This window comes from Bufo bufo, chromosome 6 (assembly GCF_905171765.1).
Source record: "Bufo bufo chromosome 6, aBufBuf1.1, whole genome shotgun sequence".
Taxonomy (NCBI): Eukaryota; Metazoa; Chordata; class Amphibia; order Anura; family Bufonidae; genus Bufo; species Bufo bufo.
In genome coordinates, this window is record NC_053394.1 from 122523853 (window position 1) to 122543325 (window position 19473).

The 19473-nt window shown below is 44.3% G+C and overlaps 1 protein-coding gene across 1 annotated transcript in view; it reads right to left on the minus strand.

Moving 5' to 3' along the window:
• LOC121004876 (beta-microseminoprotein-like) overlaps positions 1–18224 on the minus strand; it is a 31237-nt gene extending 13013 nt beyond the window's left edge. The window contains exon 1 of the mRNA XM_040437284.1: positions 18104–18224. Within this exon, the coding sequence (XP_040293218.1) occupies positions 18104–18106 (3 nt within the window). The 5' untranslated portion in view covers positions 18107–18224. The remainder of the gene's footprint in view (positions 1–18103) is intronic.
• Between the last annotated feature and the right edge of the window lie 1249 nt (positions 18225–19473).

Sequence of the window (19473 nt, forward strand, 5' to 3'; positions counted from 1 at the left end):
TGAACGGAATATTTGCATGTCTTCTGTGTTTTGTACCCACTACTGCTTTTGGCTACCAAATCCTAAGCCAATTCTGATGGGACCACACACGCTTTACAGCTGCTACACAGACAGAATCTGTTGTGTGTCTCATTTTTCCTTCCCTCTGACAGATCAGAAAATGGGTTAAATAAATGATGATGTCAGCCAAGCCAAAAAGGCTAAATATTGGCCCAGTCATGAAGAGGGGAGGGTGGGAACAGCATGAGAAGTCCACAGAGTGGCCCTATGACATAGTGGTGAGGTGAAAGCAGCATGAGGAGACCACAGAGTGACCCAATGACAGAGTCTGTAGGTGGTGGCAGTATCAGGAGGCCACAGAGTCGCTAGGTGACATAGTATGAAGGTGGCAGCAGCATGAGGAGGCCACAGAGTGGCACAATGACAGAGTGCGGAAGTGGCAGAAGCATCAGAAGGAGTCCACAGAGTGGCCCAATAACAGAGTCTGAAGGTGGAGGCAGCATCAGGAGGCCACAGGGTGGCACAATGACAGTGTGGAGGTGGCAGCAGCAGCATCAGGAGGACACAGGGTGGCACAATGACAGTGTGGAGGTGGCAGCAGCAGCATCAGGAGACCACAGAATGACACATTGACAGAGTGGGGAGGTTGGTGGCAATACCAGTTCCAGCTGAAGATGGTGGGTAAAAGAAGGAGCACTTGGCATCAGATGTGTGGCATCAGGCAGGTGGCAGCATCAGAATTGTAGCTGAGGCAGGTAGCCAGAAGAAACCGGTCTCTTTTGTCAAAGTGTTGGTGTGGCACCAAGGATGATCTAGTCTGTTGCGTCAGGCATTGGTGGGTGGAAATCCTGGCTGATCCACGCCTAATTTATCTTGACAAAGGTCAGTCTCTCCACATTTTGTGTGGACAGGCGAGTTCTTTTTGGGGTAACTATGGCCCCCGCAGCACTAAACACCTGCTCTGATGCCACACTACTGGTTGGGCAGGACAGCTTTTCCAGGGCAAACTCTGCTATTTGCGGCTACAAATCCAGTTTGGCTGCCCAGTAGTCCAGCGCATCTTCAATGTGGGTTGGTAGGGTGCACTCCAAGTATGCCACCACCCGCTGGTTCAGGTCCTGCTCTATGTATAGCTGCTGGTGAGTAGTTTTTTCACTATGCAGGTGAAGGAGGCTGCTCATCAGCGACTCTAGACTCAGGCTGCTGCTGATGGAGCTGGTACTGCTCCTGCCACTCCACGCTTCCCCAGCAGCCATGGCAGTGGAATGTGAGCGCAGAGAGCCCCCACGGTCAGACCTGTGAGAGGATGGACGAGGCTCAGATAGGCAGCAACCAAATGACTACATAGTATGTCTCTATAGTAGTTCAGTTTGTCCTCCCTCTCAGCGGGTGTAAAAAATGCCCCCATTTTGGACCGGTAGCGAGGGTCCAACAAGGTGAAGAGCCAGGAGTCATCCCTCTGCCAAATGGTGACAATTCAGCTGTCACTACCCAAGCAAGTAAGCATGCAGCGGGCCATTTAAACAAGTGACTCGAAGGGACTTCATGCCTCCATCACCACTGCATACTGCCACGGTGTGCCTGGGTCATCTGCCTCATCTTCTTCATCTCCCTCTTGCTCCTCCGGCTGCTCCTGCTCCTCCAACCATTTCGCTACACATTGCTTGTGCTCCAATGTACTCCACACGTCACAAAAGGCTTAACAAGAAATTAACTGCACTGCAGAGCAGGAAAAGGTATTTTTTTCTTTTTGTGCTAATACACATCACAAAAGGCTTAACAAGAAATAACTTCACTGCTGACCGGCAAATATATTTTTTCTTTTCCTGCTAAAACACCCCACAACAGCCTTTACTACAGATACGTGCACCGCACAAGGGCAAATAAGACATATAAATATTTCCTTGTAATAACCCCTGTTAATGCCTGTATCAAACAGCACTTGCACCCTAATAAGAACGGTTTGCTGGAATTACAGAGCTGTACAGTCAGGTCCATAAATATTGGGACGTCGACACAATTCTAGCATTTTTGGCTCTATACACCACCACAATGGATTTGAAATGAAACGAACAAGATGTGCTTTAACTGCAATCTGTCAGCTTTAATTTGAGGGTATTTACATCCAAATCAGGTGAACGGTGTAGGAATTACAACAGTTTGCATATGTGCCTCCCACTTGTTAACCACCTCAGCTCCCCTAGCTTAAACACCCTTTTTGCACTACAATACTTTCACCGTTTATTGCTCGGTCATGCAACTTACCACCCAAATGAATTTTACCTCCTTTTCTTCTCACTAATACAGCTTTCATTTGGTGGTATTTCTTTGCTGCTGACATTTTAACTTTTTTGTTATTAATCGAAATTTACTGAAATTTTTTCAAAACAAAATGAAATTTTTCACTTTCAGTTGTAATTTAAAAAAAAAAAAAATACATTTCTATATAAATTTTTCTCTAAATTTATTGTTCTACATGTCTTTGATAAAAAAAATGTTTGGGTAAAAAAAAAATGGTTTGGGTAAAAGTTATAGCGTTTACAAACTATGGTACAAAAATGTGAATTTCCGCTTTTTGAAGCAGCTCTGACTTTCTGAGCACCTGTCATGTTTCCTGAGGTTCTACAATGCCCAGACAGTAGAAAAACCCCACAAATAACCCCATTTCGGAAAGTAGACACCCTAAGGTATTCGCTGATGGGCATAGTGAGTTCATAGAACTTTTTATTTTTTGTCACAAGTTAGCGGAATATGATGATTTTTTTTTTTTCTTACAAAGTCTCATATTCCACTAACTTGTGACAAAAAATAAAAACTTCCATGAACTCACTATGCCCATCTTGAAATACCTTGGGGTGTCTTCTTTCCAAAATGGGGTCACTTGTGGGGTAGTTATACTGCCCTGGCATTTTAGGGGCCCTAATGTGTGAAAAGTAGTTTGAAATCAAAATGTGTAAAAAATGCCCTGTGAAATCCTAATGGTGCTCTTTGGAATGTGGGCCCCTTTGCCCACCTAGGCTGCAAAAAAGTGTCACACATGTGGTATCGCCGTACTCAGGAGAAGTCAGGAGAAGTCTTTTTAAACATGCCCATGCTGGGTGAGATAAATATCTCTGTCAAATGATACTTTGTATAAAAAAAAAAATGGGAAAAGTCGTCTTTTGCCGAGATATTTCTCTCACCCAGCATGGGTATATGTAAAATGACTCCCCAAAACACATTGCCCAACTTCTCCTGAGTACGGTAATACCACATGTGTGACACTTTTTTGCAGCCTAGGTGGGCAAAGGGGCCCACATTCCAAAGAGCACCTTTAGGATTTCACAGGGCATTTTTTACACATTTTGATTTCAAACTACTTCTCACGCATTAGGGCCTCTAAAATGCCAGGGCAGTATAACTACCCCACAAGTGACCCCATTTTGGAAAGAAGACACCCCAAGGTATTTCGTGATGGGCATAGTGAGTTTATGGAAGTTCATATTTTTTGTCACAAGTTAGTGGAATATGAGACTTTGTAAGAAAAAAATAAATAAATAAAAAATCATCATTTTCCGCTAACTTGTGACAAAAAATAAAAAATCTAGGAACTCGCCATGCTCCTCACAGAATACCTTGGGGTGTCTTCTTTTTAAAATGGGGTCACTTGTGGGGTAGTTATACTGCCCTGGCATTTTAGGGGCCCTAATGCGTGAGAAGTAGTTTGAAATCAAAATGTGTAAAAAATGCCCTGTGAAATCTGAAAGGTGCTCTTTGGAATGTGGGCCCCTTTGCCCACCTAGGCTGCAAAAAAAGCATGGGTATATGTAAAATGACACCCCAAAACACATTGCCCAACTTCTCCTGAGTACGGCGATACCACATGTGTGACAATTTTTTGCAGCCTAGGTGCGCAAAGGGGCCCAAATTCCTTTTAGGAGGGCATTTTTAGACATTTGGATACCAGACTTCTCACGCTTTAGGGCCCCTAAAATGCCAGGGCAGTATAAATACCCCACATGTGACCCCATTTTGGAAAGAAGACACCCCAAGGTATTCCGTGAGGGGCATGGCGAGTTCATAGAAGTTGGGGTTTTTTTTGGCACAAGTTAGCGGAAATTGATTTTTTTAGTTTTTTCTCACAAAGTCTCCCTTTCCGCTAACTTGTGACAAAAAGTTCAATCTTTCATGGACTCAATATGCCCCTCAGCGAATAACTTGGGATGTCTTCTTTCCGAAATGGGGTCACTTGTGGGGTATTTATACTGCCCTGTCATTTTAGCGGCCCTAAAGCGTGAGAAGAAGTCTGGAATATAAATGTCTAAAAAATTTTACGCATTTGAATTCCGTGAGGGGTATGGTGAGTTCATGTGAGATTTTCTTTTTTGTCACAAGTTAGTGGAATATGAGACTTTGTAAGAAAAAACAAAAAAACAAAAACAAAAAAAATCAATTTCCGCTAACTTGTGACAAAAAAAAATAAATCTTCTATGAACTCGCCATGCCCCTCAAAAGTGATCTTTTTATAGCGCCACAGTGATTTTACGGTGTTTTTGCAGTGATCATAAAAAAAAAATTCTGTCCCTGCGGTTTGGCGGACTGAACGCAATTGTGCGCTCAAGATCAGGCCTGATCGGGCAAACACGGCGTTTTTTGTAGAGCCTATAGAACATGTCCTATTCTTGTCCGCAATTGCGGACAAGAAAAGGCATTTTCTATATAGTTCTGGCAATGTGCGGATCCGCAAAATGCGGAAAGCACATTGCCGGTGTCAGTGTTTTGCGGATCCGTGGATCCGCAAAACACATACGGACGTCTGAATGGAGCCTTACAGGGGGTGATCAATGACAGGGGGGTGATCAGGGAGTCTATATGGGGTGATCACCCCCCTGTAAGGCTCCATTCAGACGTCTGTATGTGTTTTGCGGATCCGCGGATCCGTGGATCCGCAAAACACATACGGACGTCTGAATGGAGCCTTACAGGGTGGTGATCAATGACAGGGGGGTGATCAGGGAGTCTAATATGGGGTGATCACCCCCCTGTCATTGATCACCCCCTTGTCAGGCTCCATTCAGACGTCCGTATGTGTTTTGTGGATCCGCGGATCCGCAAAACACATATGGACGTCTGAATAGAGCCTAACAGGGGGGTGATCAGTGACAGGGGGTGATCAGGGAGTCTATATGGGGTGATCAGGGGTTAATAAGGGGTTAATTAGTGACGGGGGGGGGTGTAGTGTAGTGGTGTTTGGTGCTACTTTACAGAGCTGCCTGTGTCCTCTGGTGGTCGATCCAAGCAAAAGGGACCACCAGAGGACCAGGTAGCAGGTATATTAGACGCTGTTATCAAAACAGCGTCTAATATACCTTTAAGGGGTTAAAAAAAAAATCGAATCTACAGCCTGCCAGCGAATTATCGCCGCTGGCAGGCTGCTGATCCACTCGATTACCTGCAGTTCCTGTAAACGCTTTCACAGGAAATCTCGCGTCTCGCGAGATGACGCGCCGGCGCGTCCACTTGGAATAACAGGGCCGCCGCAAAGACGCAATCCTGCGTACGGCGGTCCTGTAGTGGTTAAGGGAACAAAAATAATGGGACAGAATAATAATCCTAAATCAAATTTTCACTTTTTAAGTTTCAAAAAGCATTTATTGGTTTTTGCACAATGAAAAGAAAAACAATTACATAAGTAGTTGATAAAATAAGTAACATAAAACAAATATGTCTCTTGGTGATATACATGGAAAATATCACATTAATCAATGTACTTTTAGAGGAATGGAAAATTTTCAAGCATGGAGAGGAAATGTGTCAAACCCCCATTTCCGGCTAGTATTTAATATTGTCAAAGGGAAATGCTATAACGTATATCTGGAGAGTGGGAGGAAGAAAGCCAAGGTTCCCACACCTTCTCAAAGGTGTCAAAAGTATCAGTGCGGATAGCTGATAGCTTCTCAAATAGTAGGATTTTGTTGATCCTGTCTATAACAGCTTGGAAAGACAATGAATCAGAGCGCCATTTAAAGGCAACGTGGATTCTAGCTGCCAGAAGAATAAATTGGGATAGTTTGAATCTGTGATAAGGTAGCCAGTGAGGTTTGTCTCCCAGGAGGCATAAGGGTAATGTCATGGGGTATTTGCAATTCAGTACTGATGATATTAGATTAGTTACTTTGACCCAAAATCGTTTAACCACTGTGCATGACCACCACGTATGCAACATGGACTCTACCTCATCGCAACCTCTAAAGCACAGTGGGGATACTTCTGGGTATATATAATGTAGATGGGCGGGAACCATGTAAGTTTTGTGAAGAACCTTTATAGAGGTCTCGGCCAATATGAGTTGCCAAGAACCTTTCGTAAGGGTTATGGAGCGTTCAGACCATTTGGAGGATGTGAATTCCTGACCCAACTCCTCCTCCCAGGCTCTCATATAGGGTAATTTATGACCTTCAGGAACCGAGTTGAGGGCCTCGTACATTCTGGATAGCAAACCCTGTCTATATAGCGAATAGTTAATGGAACGTTCAAATGGTGTTAGCTCAACAGATCGATCAGACTGAAGCAATGATCTAAAAAAGGAAAATATTTGATTCATGGTGAGGTATTCCCTAGTAGGGGGAGAGAACCTCTCTTTGAAATCCGTAATGGAAATCAATTTGCCTCTAATCAGGAATTTAAGTAATGAACACAAATTGTTGGTCGACCACCAATCCAGGTTGTGAGGCTGGGTTCCCGGTAGGAAAGCAGGGTTTCCCACCAGGTGTTCCAACGGTGAGGGTTTAGACTGGAGTGCGAACTTAAATCTGACCGATCTCCAAAGCAGTAGCGAATAGTACGATAAAACAGAGTTATTGCGTACAACCTGAGGAATGGGAGAGGCTGACCATATCAATGCTTTCCAGGTATAAGGTTTAAGGTTGGTGAGCTCTAATCCAATCCAAAGAGGATGTTCACGTGGATCAAGATGGTTCAGGAACATTTGGGCCAATCTATCAGCTTTGTAATATTTCACAAAATCAGGGACTGACAAACCCCCTTGAGATCTATGTCTGCATATGGGCGTCCTGGATATGCGGTGTCGTTTGTTCACCCAAATAAACCTCAACACATCACTTTGTATAGATCTAAGATCCCGTATAGGGATTGGTATCGGTAGTGCCATAAATAGATAGAGTATTCTAGGGAGAATCACCATTTTAATTATGTTTATTCTACCCACCTAAGACGTCTGCAAGGTTTGCCACGACACTAAGTCTTGTCGTATCTTGCGGTACAAAGGTAAGTAATTTATCTTGTAAACTGAGTCAAGGCTATTTGGCAACAGGATCCCTAGGTAAGAGATGTGTTGAGGTTTGTGTTGAAAGGGAAAACTATGCAGCAGTACCGACCTAGTGGAGGTAGGTGTGTTGCACAGAAGTAATTCGGATTTGGCATGGTTAATTCATAGGCCTGATGCTTTAAGCTTCCAGAAGTTTTAAGAGGGAGGGGAGGGAGATAATGGGGTTGGTGATAGACAATAGTAGATCATCTGCAAACAGACTTAATTTGCACTCTGATCCCCCGATTGAATAACCTGTAATGTCAGCATGGGCTCTAATGTGAATTGCCAGGGGTTCCATAGCGAGGGCGAATAATGCTGGGGAGAGAGGACACCCCTGCCTCGTACCTCTTCTGATGGGAATAGGGGAGGGCTTTGTGGTAGGGAGTTTTTAAGGTAGGCCTCTGGGTTAGAATAGAGAGCTTGGATAGCCGCCAGGAAGGGGCCCTTAATACCCATTGTTGAAAGGACTTTGTAAAGATAGGCCCAGGTGACAATATCGAAAGCTTTTTCAATGTCAAGTGCCAGAAGTGTTAATGGGGCTTTATTTTTATTGGAGGATTGTATAATGTTTAGAATCTTCCTAATATTATCAGGGGCTTCCCTTCTTGGTATAAACCCGACCTGGTCCTTATGAATGAGGGATGGGAGGATTTTATTGAGTCTATTAGCTAATATGGAGGTAAAAAATTTATTGTCAATGTTTAGCAGTGAAATTGGCCTGTAATTAGATGGAAGTAAAGGGTCTCTATTGGGTTTAGGGATAACCGTAATTGATGCCTTGAGGAATTCATCTAGGGGGGTGGACCCTTGCATTAGGTGATTACAGTAATTCGTTACATGGGGGATAATTGAAGGTGCAAATTTCTTATAATATAATGCAGAGTAACCGTCCGGACCTGGGGCTTTGCCCTAATTTCAGGGATTTGATGGCATGAGTTACTTCCTCAGCTGTAATAGGATTACCTAGATCAGACTGGGCTTCTGGGGTTAGTAAGGGGAGTCGTATTGACGATAAGAAATTATTAATCTGAGTATTGGTGTCACCATCAGGGGTGGAATAAAGGGATCTATAGTACTTTTGGAAGGTTGTGTAAATGGTGTCCGGATTAGAGGTGGATTGGCCTGACCGTGTATGTATTTGAAATACATGGTCGATCTTCTGCTTGGTTTTAAGTTGGTTGGCTAATAGCTTGTCCGGTTTATTAGCATATTTATAATAGAAGGAATTGGTCCACCTAAGGGCCTTTTCTGTATTGTTCGTGAGGACCATGTTCAATTGTTGTTTAACCTCTTTTATTGCTTTGAGCAGATACAGTGAAGGGGATCTTTGGTGGGCCCAGACTAACCTATTTAGTTTGGCCTCCAAACCTACATGGGCTTGAGTCCGATCTCTCTTTCTCTTGGAGGCAATACTTATTAATCTACCCCTCATGTAGGCTTTGTGAGTCAGCCAAAGTGTCATAGGGTCGACTTCAGAGGTATTGTTCTCGGTGAGGAAGTTTGATAGATCCTCCTGCAGCTGGGAAAGTATGGTTGGGTTAGTAAGGAGAGATTCATTTAATCTCCAGTGGGATGAGGTATTCGTTCGATGGGGGGTCATAAACTCAGAAATAACCATATCATGATCGGACCATGACGACACAACATGCCTAGAATAAGACAAACAGGGGAGAAGTGAGGTGGACGCCAAGATCACGTCAATACGTGAATAGACCTGATGAGCTGGTGAATAGTATGTATAATCCCTCTGCGGGCCGTTGTGTTCTCTCCAAGTATCTGCCAGAGACAGGGATTGCAGAACCCGATTGATTACAGTTACCTGGGTTGCAGGACGTGGGGTCGTGGGGGGGATAGAACGATCTAATATAGGATGGAAAGTGAAATTTAAATCCCCACACCATATCAATTTTTGAAATGTGAGTGTCTCAATAACCCGGTTCATGTTTCCTAAAAAGCAAATAGGGTTGTCTGTAGGCGCGTAGGAGTTAACTATGCAGAGGGATTCTTCTTTGTGAATCCCTACAATAATAACATGCCTCCCATTAGGGTCAATGCATGTCTGAGTGACAGTAAAAGGGAAAGAGTTTCTCAGTAGCGTAACAACCCCTCTACATTTAGATGTGAAGGTGGACGAATAAAAGCAGGAGTATTGCGGGTGGAAGTACTTCGGGTGTGATGTGGGCGTGAAATGTGTCTCTTGGAGACAGACGACGTCGGGCGTATGCTTAAGGTAAATTGCAAAGGCTGTCTTCCTTTTCCTAGGGGAATTGAAACCCCTTACATTATGGGTTAGCAGTTTACACATAGTAATAATATAGGGACAAATTCTTTAAGGTGGAAACACGCCCGACGTCATCCGCTCCCCGAAACACCCCCACCCCAGCCCTCCCTCTCAATCCTGCCGACACATTGGTAATCGTGATAATACCATCCAAGAGAAGAACATCAGTACATTTGAGCATCATAACAACCTGAATGAACATGAAATATAAAGTGGAGCTAATAGGCCCCATACAAGGAGCTAAAAAGGGCGGGAAATAGGAGAGAGGTATCAGCCTAGTGACGGCTAGCTGCACTCTCTCGCAACATCCCATAATCAGGGACAACATGAAAGTCCGCATCATCGAACCCCAATATTAATAAAACTGGCCCGGTGCAGTGTTTAGGGGTGAAAAACAGGAGTCCCTAAAAAAAAAAAAAGACCTATGAGAATAAGTTTAACTGTTACCGCTCTCAGGGTGAGGACAACGATTGAGTCAAGTGTTCCGTAATCTGGTCGGACCACCAGAGGCTGGTGGAACTTTGGTCCAGACCCTTGCTGGTCTCTGCGGTTTCGGTGAGGAAGATGGCAGGGCCTGGTGTTCGCACGGGATCCCTGCTCGCTGCAGCGCATCCAGTCCCTCTGCCGCTGAGTGAACTGTGTGAAAGCGGGAGTTCAGTTGAAAGGACAGGTTGAAGGGAAATCCCCATCTGTACCTTATATTAGCCTTTTGTAAGGCTTGTGTGACCGGCCGCATTTCTCTACGCCTACGCAGAGTAGATGGCGCTAGGTCAGCATAAAGGTGGACTGATGGTGGAAGTCCACGAAGGTCAGAAAGGTCCCTTGCTGCTGCGAGAACCTTATCCCTCATGTCTGGATGATGAAACTTGAGGATTATATCCCTAGGAAGGTCCGGATTCCGAGGCTTCCCCAGAGACCTGTGGACACGATCCATTTTCAGGGAATTCAATTCTGTCTGAGGGAGTAAGGCAGTAAACAGCGCAGACAGAGTGGAGTGTAGGTCAGTGAACGATTAGGGTAGACCTCTGACTCTTAGGTTACCCCTCCGGGACCTATTCTCGAGGTCCTCTGTTTTAAGCTCCAACTCTGCCAGTTGGCTCTCATGAGAGTTAATATCCTCTCTGTCACGGCCTAAAGCGTCAGACAGGTCATCCGTCCTCGTCTCCAAGTCTGAGACCCTGTTGCCTAGATCTTGTATCTGGCGTGTAAAGTCCGAAACATCTTGGGACAGCACTGCTTTAAATAGTGCCGCTATATTCTTGTACAGATCGTCCTGACCAACCTGTCGGTCCGCTGCTTCTGTAGAAGGTTCTCCGCCATCTGATGAAGCTGGGCTGGCGGGAGTTGCTGGCGCGTCCGCCATGACAGTCTGCCTGGTCTGTCGGAAGATCTCCGGCAAAGTCTGCGACGGGACGGGAGTACCCGGTATTCTAGTTTTCCCCTTGGTGAGGGTCATCTTCGGGGTCCCCTGCATCAAATTTAAGGCTTAATGGAGCCCGGTAAAAGGCGCTATGGATAGGGTTTTCTCGATGTGCGGAGCGGAGCTCACTGAAGCATGACCTCCTCGTGAGCCGCGCGCATGTGCCCCCCCAAATTTTCACTTTTTAATACTTGGTTGCAAATCCTTTGCAGTCAATTACAGCCTGAAGTCTGGAACGCATAGACATCACCAGATGCTGGGTTTCATCCCTGGTGATGCTCTACCAGGCCTCTACTGCAACTGTCTTCAGTTCCTGCTTGTTCTTGAGGCATTTTCCCTTCAGTTTTGTTTTCATCAAGTGAAATGCATGCTCAATCGAATTCAGGTCAGGTGATTGACTTGGCCATTGCATAACATTCCACTTCTTTCCCTTAAAAAACTCTTTGGTTGCTCTTGCAGTATGCTTTGGTCATTGTCCATCTGCACTGTGATGCGCCGTCCAATGAGTTCTGAAGCATTTGGCTGAATATGAGCAGATAATATTGCATGAAACACTTCAGAATTCATCCTGCTGCTTTTGTCAGCAGTCACATCATCAATAAATACAAGAGAAACAGTTCCATTGGCAGCCATACATGCCCACGCCATGACACTACCACCACCATTCTTCACTGATGAGGTGGTATGCTTAGGATCATGTGCAGTTCCTTTCCTTCTCCATACTCTTCTCTTCCCATCACTCTGGTACAAGTTGATATTGGTCTCATCTGTCCATAGGATGTTGTTTCAGAACTGTGAAGGCTTTTTTAGATGTCGTTTGGCAAACTCTAATCTGCCCTTCCTGTTTTTGAGGCTCACCAATGGTTTACATCTTGTGGTGAACCCTCTGTATTCACTATGGTGAAGTCTTCTCTTGATTGTTCACTTTGACACACATACACCTACCTCCTGGAGACTGTTCTTGATCTGGCCAACTGTTCTGAAGGGTGTTTTCTTCACCAGGGAAAGAATTCTTAGGTCATCCACCACAGTTGTTTTCCATGGTCTTCGGGGCTTTTGATGTTGCTGAGCTCACCGATGCATTCCTTCTTTTTAAGAATGTTCCAAACAGTTGTTTTGGCCACGCCTAATGTTTTTGCTATCTCTGATGGGTTTGTTTTGTTTTTTCAGCCTAATGATGGCTTGCTTCACTGACAGTGACAGCTTTTTGGATCTCATCTTGAGAGTTGACAGCAACAGATTCCAAATGCAAATAGCACACTTGAAATGAACTCTGGACCTTTTATCTGTTCATTATAATTGGGATAATGAGGGAATAACACACACCTGGCCATGGAATAGCTGAGAAGCCAAGTGTCCCATTACTTCTGGTCCCTTAACAAGAGGGAAGCACATATGAAAACTGTTGTAATTCCTAAACCGTTCACCTGATTTGGATGTAAATACCCTCAAATTAAAGCTGACAGTCTGCAGTTAAAGCACATATTGTTCGTTTCATTTCAAATCAATTGTGGTGGTGTATAGAGCCAAAAATGTTGGAATTGTGTTAATGAACTAATATTTATGGACCTGACTGTATAATGGCAATTTGGGTGCTCAGTCAGTGCTGCAAAGTCTAATAGGAATGTTCCTATTACCCAGGCTGTCACCTTTCCGAATGAACCCTGTTCAACAGTAATGCCGTGCAATGATTCCTCCCTATCTTTTCCCTACACTTGAAAATCTTATTTTTTTCCGAGTAGAATGACGATCTTTCTATTACTGTCCCTAGCGCCTGCAGACACGTCTCTCCCTGCACTAAGTATGCTGGTGAATGGCAGAATCTAAGATGGCTGCCATATTTATAGGGCTGTGACATCACAGGGCTGGCTGGCTGCTGATTGGCTGCATGCATGACAGTATGGGTGATCTAGCCTTCCCAGAATTCCTTTCTCCATATCCTCACACGTGCAGCAGCGATTTTAGGAAAAATGCGGTTCGTTGCTACGAAGCGCGAGGAAATTCACATTCGGTGCAAATCAAATTTTTCCAGAAATTCGGAACGAATTCCACTTCGTCAGCTTCGATTCGCTCATCTCTAGACATAACTGATAAAAATATTTAGGATAGGACACCAGTATCTGATCAGTGGGGGGTCAGGCACCCATCACAACCTGCTGATCAGCTGTTTGAAGAGGCTGCAGAGCTCCAGTGAGCACCGCAACGTCCGATCCTATGCTGAGGATAGGTCATCAGTAAAAAACACTCGGACAACCCCTTTAAAGGGACTGTGTCATCAGAAATTTGTGTAATCGAGTAATTAATCATTATTTTAATCCTAATAAGATTTGTTTAATCATATTTAAAGAGATATTCCCTTTGCAGAGATTGATGGCATATGGCTAGGACATACGTGTCAGATAGGAACAGGTCTCAGAGGTGGGACCCGCACCTATCTGAGGAACGAGTCCCCCAAAGTACAGTAGAACACACTACACATGCAAGACTTGCAGTACTATGGGACTGCCGGAAAAGACCAAGCCAGCGCTTGGCTATTTTTGGAACTCCAATAGTGGTAAATGGAGGGCGGCCGCACTTGCACAGTGTGCTCTCCTTCAATTTACGGGGGGCTCGCTCTGGAGATAGCAGCTGGTCCCAGAGATGGGACCTGCACCTATATGACATTAATGGCATTTCCTAGTGAAATACCATCAATCTCTGTAATCATCCCTTTAATTATAATGACATAAGATATAATACCATAGAAGAGTCAACAAATGAGGGACAAGTTGTTATTAGGTTACATTGTACACACAAAAATTGCCATTTCAAAAAACTTGTGACACATCATAGTTAGAGATGAGCGAATCGAAGCTGACGAAGTGGAATTCGTTCCGAATTTCAGGAAAAATTGGATTCTCACCAAATGCGAATTTCCTCGCACTTCATGGTAACGAATCACATTTTTTCCTAAAATGGCTGCTGCACGTGTAAAGACATGGAGAAAGAAACTCTGGAAAGGCGGGATCACCAATAATGCCATGCATGCAGCCAATCAGCAGCCAGCCAGCCCTGTGATGTCACATCCCTATAAACAGCAGAAGCCATCTTAGATTCTGCAATTTACCAGTGTACTTAGTGCAGGGAGAGACGTCAGCAGGCGCTAGGGACAGTGATAGAAAAAACATCATTGTGCTAAAAAATCATATTACACCTTGCAGCACTGACTGGGGATCCAAATCGCCATTACACAGTTCTGTAATTCCAGCAAACTGTTCTTATTAGGGTGCAAGTGTCGTTTGATACAGCCATTAACAGGGGTTATTACAAGGAAATATTTCTACATTTTATTTGCCCTTGTGCGGTGCAGTTATACAGTACAGACCAAAAGTTTGGACACACCTTCTCATTCAAAGAGTTTTCTTTATTTTCATGACTATGAAGGCATCAAAACTATGAATTAACACATGTGGAATTATATACATAACAAACAAGTGTGAAACAACTGAAAATATGTCATATTCTAGGTTCTTCAAAGTAGCCACCTTTTGCTTTGATTTCTGCTTTGCACACTATTGGCATTCTCTTGATGAGCTTCAAGAGGTAGTCACCTGAAATGGTCTTCCAACAGTCTTGAAGGAGTTCCCAGAGATGCTTAGCACTTGTTGGCCCTTTTGCCTTCACTCTGCGGTCCAGCTCACCCCAAACCATCTCGATTGGGTTCAGGTCCGGTGACTGTGGAGGCCATGTCATCTGGCGCAGCACCCCATCACTCTCCTTCATGGTCAAATAGCCCTTACTTTCAAAGTTTTCCCAATTTTTCGGCTAAATGACTGACCTTCATTTCTTAAAGTAATGATGGCCACTCGTTTTTCTTTACTTGGCTGCTTTTTTCTTGCCATAATACAAATTCTAACAGTCTATTCAGTAGGACTATGAGCTGTGTATCCACCTGACTTCTCCTCAACGCAACTGATGGTCCCAACCCCATTTATAAGGCAAAAAAAACCACTTATTAAACCTGACAGGGCACACCTGTGAAGTGAAAACCATTTCAGGGGACTACCTCTTGAAGCTCATAAAGAGAATGCCAAGAGTGTGCAAAGCAGTAATCAAAGCAAAAGGTGGCTACTTTGAAGAACCTAGAATATGACATATTTTCAGTTGTTTCACACTTGTTTGTTATGTATATAATTCCACATGTGTTAATTCATAGTTTTGATGCCTTCAGTGTGAATCTACAATTTTCATAGTCATGAAAATAAAGAAAACTCTTTGAATGAGAAGGTGTGTCCAAACTTTTGGTCTGTACTGTATGTTCTAAAGTCTCTTTTGGTGTGTATTAGTGGCAAATAAAGTATTATTTGTCATTCAGCGTGCAGTTATATGGTCTAAAGCATTTTTTGGCTTGTATTAGTGGGAAAAAAAAGGGCTTATTAGCCGTTGTGTGGTGAAGTGCGAAAATACAGCCCTTTTGAGTCGTGCATTAGTGGCAAAAGTAAAATATATTTGCCGCTCAGCGGTGCAGTTATCTGTTCTAAAGTCATTATTTCTGTGTATGGCCTCATGCACACGACCGTTTTTTTTTTAAGGTCCGCAAAAACGGGGTCCGTAGGTCCGTGATCCGTGACCGTTTTTTCGTCCGTGGGTCTTCCTTGATTTTTGGCCGTGCGGAGCCAAACGCATCCGTCCTGAATTACAATGCAAGTCAATGGGGACGGATCCGTTTCATGTTGACACAATATGGTGCAATTGCAAACGGATCCGTCCCCCATTGACTTTCAATGTAAAGTCAGGAGTCCCTTTTATACCATCGGATCGGAGTTTTCTCCAATCCGATGGTATATTTTAACTTGAAGTGTCCCCATCACCATGGGAACGCCTCTATGTGAGAATATGCCATCGGATTTGAGTTAGATCGTGAAACTCAGATCCGACAGTATATTCTAACACATAGGCGTTCCCATGGTGATGGAGACGCTTCAGGTTAGAATATACTAAAATAACTGTGTACATGACTGCCCCCTGCTGCCTGGCAGGTGCTGCCAGGCAGCAGGGGGCAGACCCCCCCTCCCTCCCCTGTATTTAACTCATTGGTGGCCAGTGCGGCCGGCCCCCCTCCCTCCCCTGTAGTTAACACATTGGTGGCCAGTGCGGCCGGCCCCCCCTCCCTCCCTCCCCTGTAGTACTGTAGATTCATTGGTGGCCAGTGGGCCCCACCCTCCCTCCCCCTCCTAATTAAAATCTCCCCCCCTATCATTGGTGGCAGCGGAGAGTAGCGATAGGAGTCCCAGTTTAATCGCTGGGGGTCCGATCGGTAACCATGGCAACTGGATGCCATGGTTACTTAGCAATTTTTAGAAGCATTATACTTACCTGCGAGCTGCGATGTCTGTGACCGGCCGGGCGCTCCTCCTACTGGTAAGTGAAAGGTCTGTGCGGCGCATTGCTTATAGCACAGACCTGTCACTTACCAGTAGGAGGAGCGCCCGGCCGGTCACAGACATCGCAGGTCGCAGGTAAGTATAATGCTTCTAAAGATTGCTAAGTAACCATGGCAACCAGGACTGCAGTAGCGTCCTGGTTGCCATGGTTACCGATTAAACTGGGACTCTGATCGGTACTCTCTGCTGCCACCAATGATAGGGGGGGAGATTTTAATTAGGAGGGGGAGGGAGGGGGGGCCCACTGGCCACCAATGAATCTACAGTACTAAAGGGGGAGGGAGGGGGGGCCGGCCGCACTGGCCACCAATGTGTTCACTACAGGGGAGGGAGGGGGGGTCGGCCGTACTGGCCTCCAATGTGATAACTACAGGGGACGGAGGGGGGGGGCGGCCGCACTGGCCACCAATGTGTTAAATACAACTTTCCCACTGGCCACCAATGAATTTAAAACTGGGGAGGGAGGGGGGTGTGCCCCCTCCTGCCTGTCAGCACATGATCTCTTACAGGGGGCTATGATACGCACAATTAACCCCTCAGGTGCAGCACCTGAGGGGTAAATTGTGCGGATCACAGCCCCCTGTAAGAGATTGGGTGCTGCCAGGCAGCAGGGGGCAGTCATGTACACAGTTTAAAGTATATTCTAACTAGAAGCGTCCCCATCACTATGGGAACGCCTCTGTGTTAGAATATACTGTCGGATCTGAGTTTTCACAAAGTGAAAACTTAGCTCTGAAAAAGCTTTTATGCAGACGGATCAGCGGATCCGTCTGTGTGAAAGTAGCCTACGACCACGGACGCGGATGCCAATCTTGTGTGCATCCGTGTTTTTTCACTGACCCATTGACGTGTATATACAATTATTTAATTCGGCCAATTACTTTTGAGCCCCTGAAATGAAGGGATTGTGTTGAAAAAATGCTTTAGTTCCTTACATTTTTATGCAATCATTTGATTCAACCCACAGAATTAAAGCTGAAAGTCTGAACTTCAACTGCATCTGAATTGTTTTGTTCAAAATCCATTGTGGTAATGTATAGAACAGAAATTAGAAAAATGTCGTCAAAATATATATATGGACCTAACTGTAACAGTGGAGACTTGCTAACACTGACTGTATTATGTAAAACAGACGACAGAGGAGCATTGCTAAGGCTCAAAATGGGCACTTTAGAGCTATTTTTCTAATAGAAATGTACGATTTCAGTAATCATGGTACATTCCAAAAATGGTCAGCATCACTGCCCCTATCCTGTACATTACACAAATAAAAATAGAATGGCAGTTACACTTTAAAAAAAAAAAAATCACGGACACGTCTATTTTTTTAACGGACAGACGAAGAAAAGCTGCCTAATTTTTACGGACTGTCTGAAATTTCTGGACGCTTGGAAACCCTGTCAGTACCCCACTGATTATGTCAAATGTTTTATGAAACTGCAGTTACTTTTGAACATAAAAAACTATTAGACAACAGAAGCAGTGACTGGCTATATAAGGAAATGGAGTTCTGCTGCCATTGGGAACAGTTCCCAGGTTTGGGAAACACAAGGAACCTTGGTTTTCAGAATATCTTCCTAGTCCCTATACTATAACTCTATAAAAACAATAGTACAAGACATAGCAATAGATGGCATGGGACGCAATGTCATGGCAGACAGTGGACTTACCATGGTAGCTGTAGCAGGGCAGTTGCTATAGGTGTAGTTTCCAGAGCATTCAGACGATGCTATTTATACTGTGTGAGCGATGGTAATTAATTATCTGACACATATGTTTACAAAGAAGATTGGGAAAATCTGAAACATGCCATTCCCTTAAACAATTGCTACATGCAGGTGTGTGCACAGTGGGTTTTTCCCTTCAGGTGATAATACATAGTATGTCTGGGAACCTCGGGAGATGGCCTTTGTAGTGTAATGATGCTGAAGTGGACGAAATGGTAAATAACACAGAAGCTTCACGTTCTCAAACAGGTGTGTCCCCTGCTCCAACCAGCACCAGTGTCTTTCCGACCAGGAATATGTGCAATGTTTTATCTTCACACACTGATTTATAATCCATTAATGTCTCCAAATATTTGACAACAGTCTGATTCTTTTAATCAAAAAGGGCGAAAGCCTATTTTGTCTAAGATGCTATGAGTAATTGGTTATCGTATTTCAGATGACACCTGTTGGGTGATCACTTTTAATTTGTTCATCGGAGAGATTTCATGAAAGTGTATTTGGACATAAGCTATTCAGGGCATATGAACAAAACTGCTGCTTTTCTGACTAGTCTTCTCTGATATTTCTGATATTATAGACACATACGTACATGCTTGATGTGTGTCCATGGAGATCTAAGCAAAATGTAATGGTATGCTCAGGGTATTCTTGTATTCGCCTGTTTATGGCCGTAAAATTAGGCAAGCATATTTCATTCGGCTGTCTTTCTTTTGCCGAGTATTTCTTCAAAGTCGCATAGCCGTTGACGAATTAGGCTAGACATATATATTTTTTCTGTCGTGGTGGTTGTTTTTAAGTTAGACAGGTTCATATTGACTTAGACTGGTTTCATTTATTTGCACTTGAAAAAGTTGTATCGTTGAGAAGAAAAGTCGCATGTCTCCAGAAATGTGCAATTTTCAATGTAAAAGATAAATGTTGCACATCACCAATGAGGGGCTCATGCACACGGCCGTTGTTTTGGTCCTCATCCGAGCCGCAGTTTTGGCGGCTTGGATGTGGACCTATTCACTTCAATGGGGCCGCAAAAGATGCGGACAGCACTCCGTTGGTCCGTTCCGTGGTCCGCAAAAAAATATAACCTGTGCGCGTTTTGAGGACAAGAATAGGAAGTTATATAAATGGCTCTCCGTGCCATTCCACAAATTGCGGAACGCACACGGACGACATCCGTGTTTTGCGGACCGCAAAACGCATAATGGTCGTGTGCATGAGGCCGAAATCAGATGAAGAAATGTACACCAGCCCTGGTGTTGTGTAGAAATGAGACTGTTATTGCTACAAATTCAGTTGCAACAAAGGCATATGTA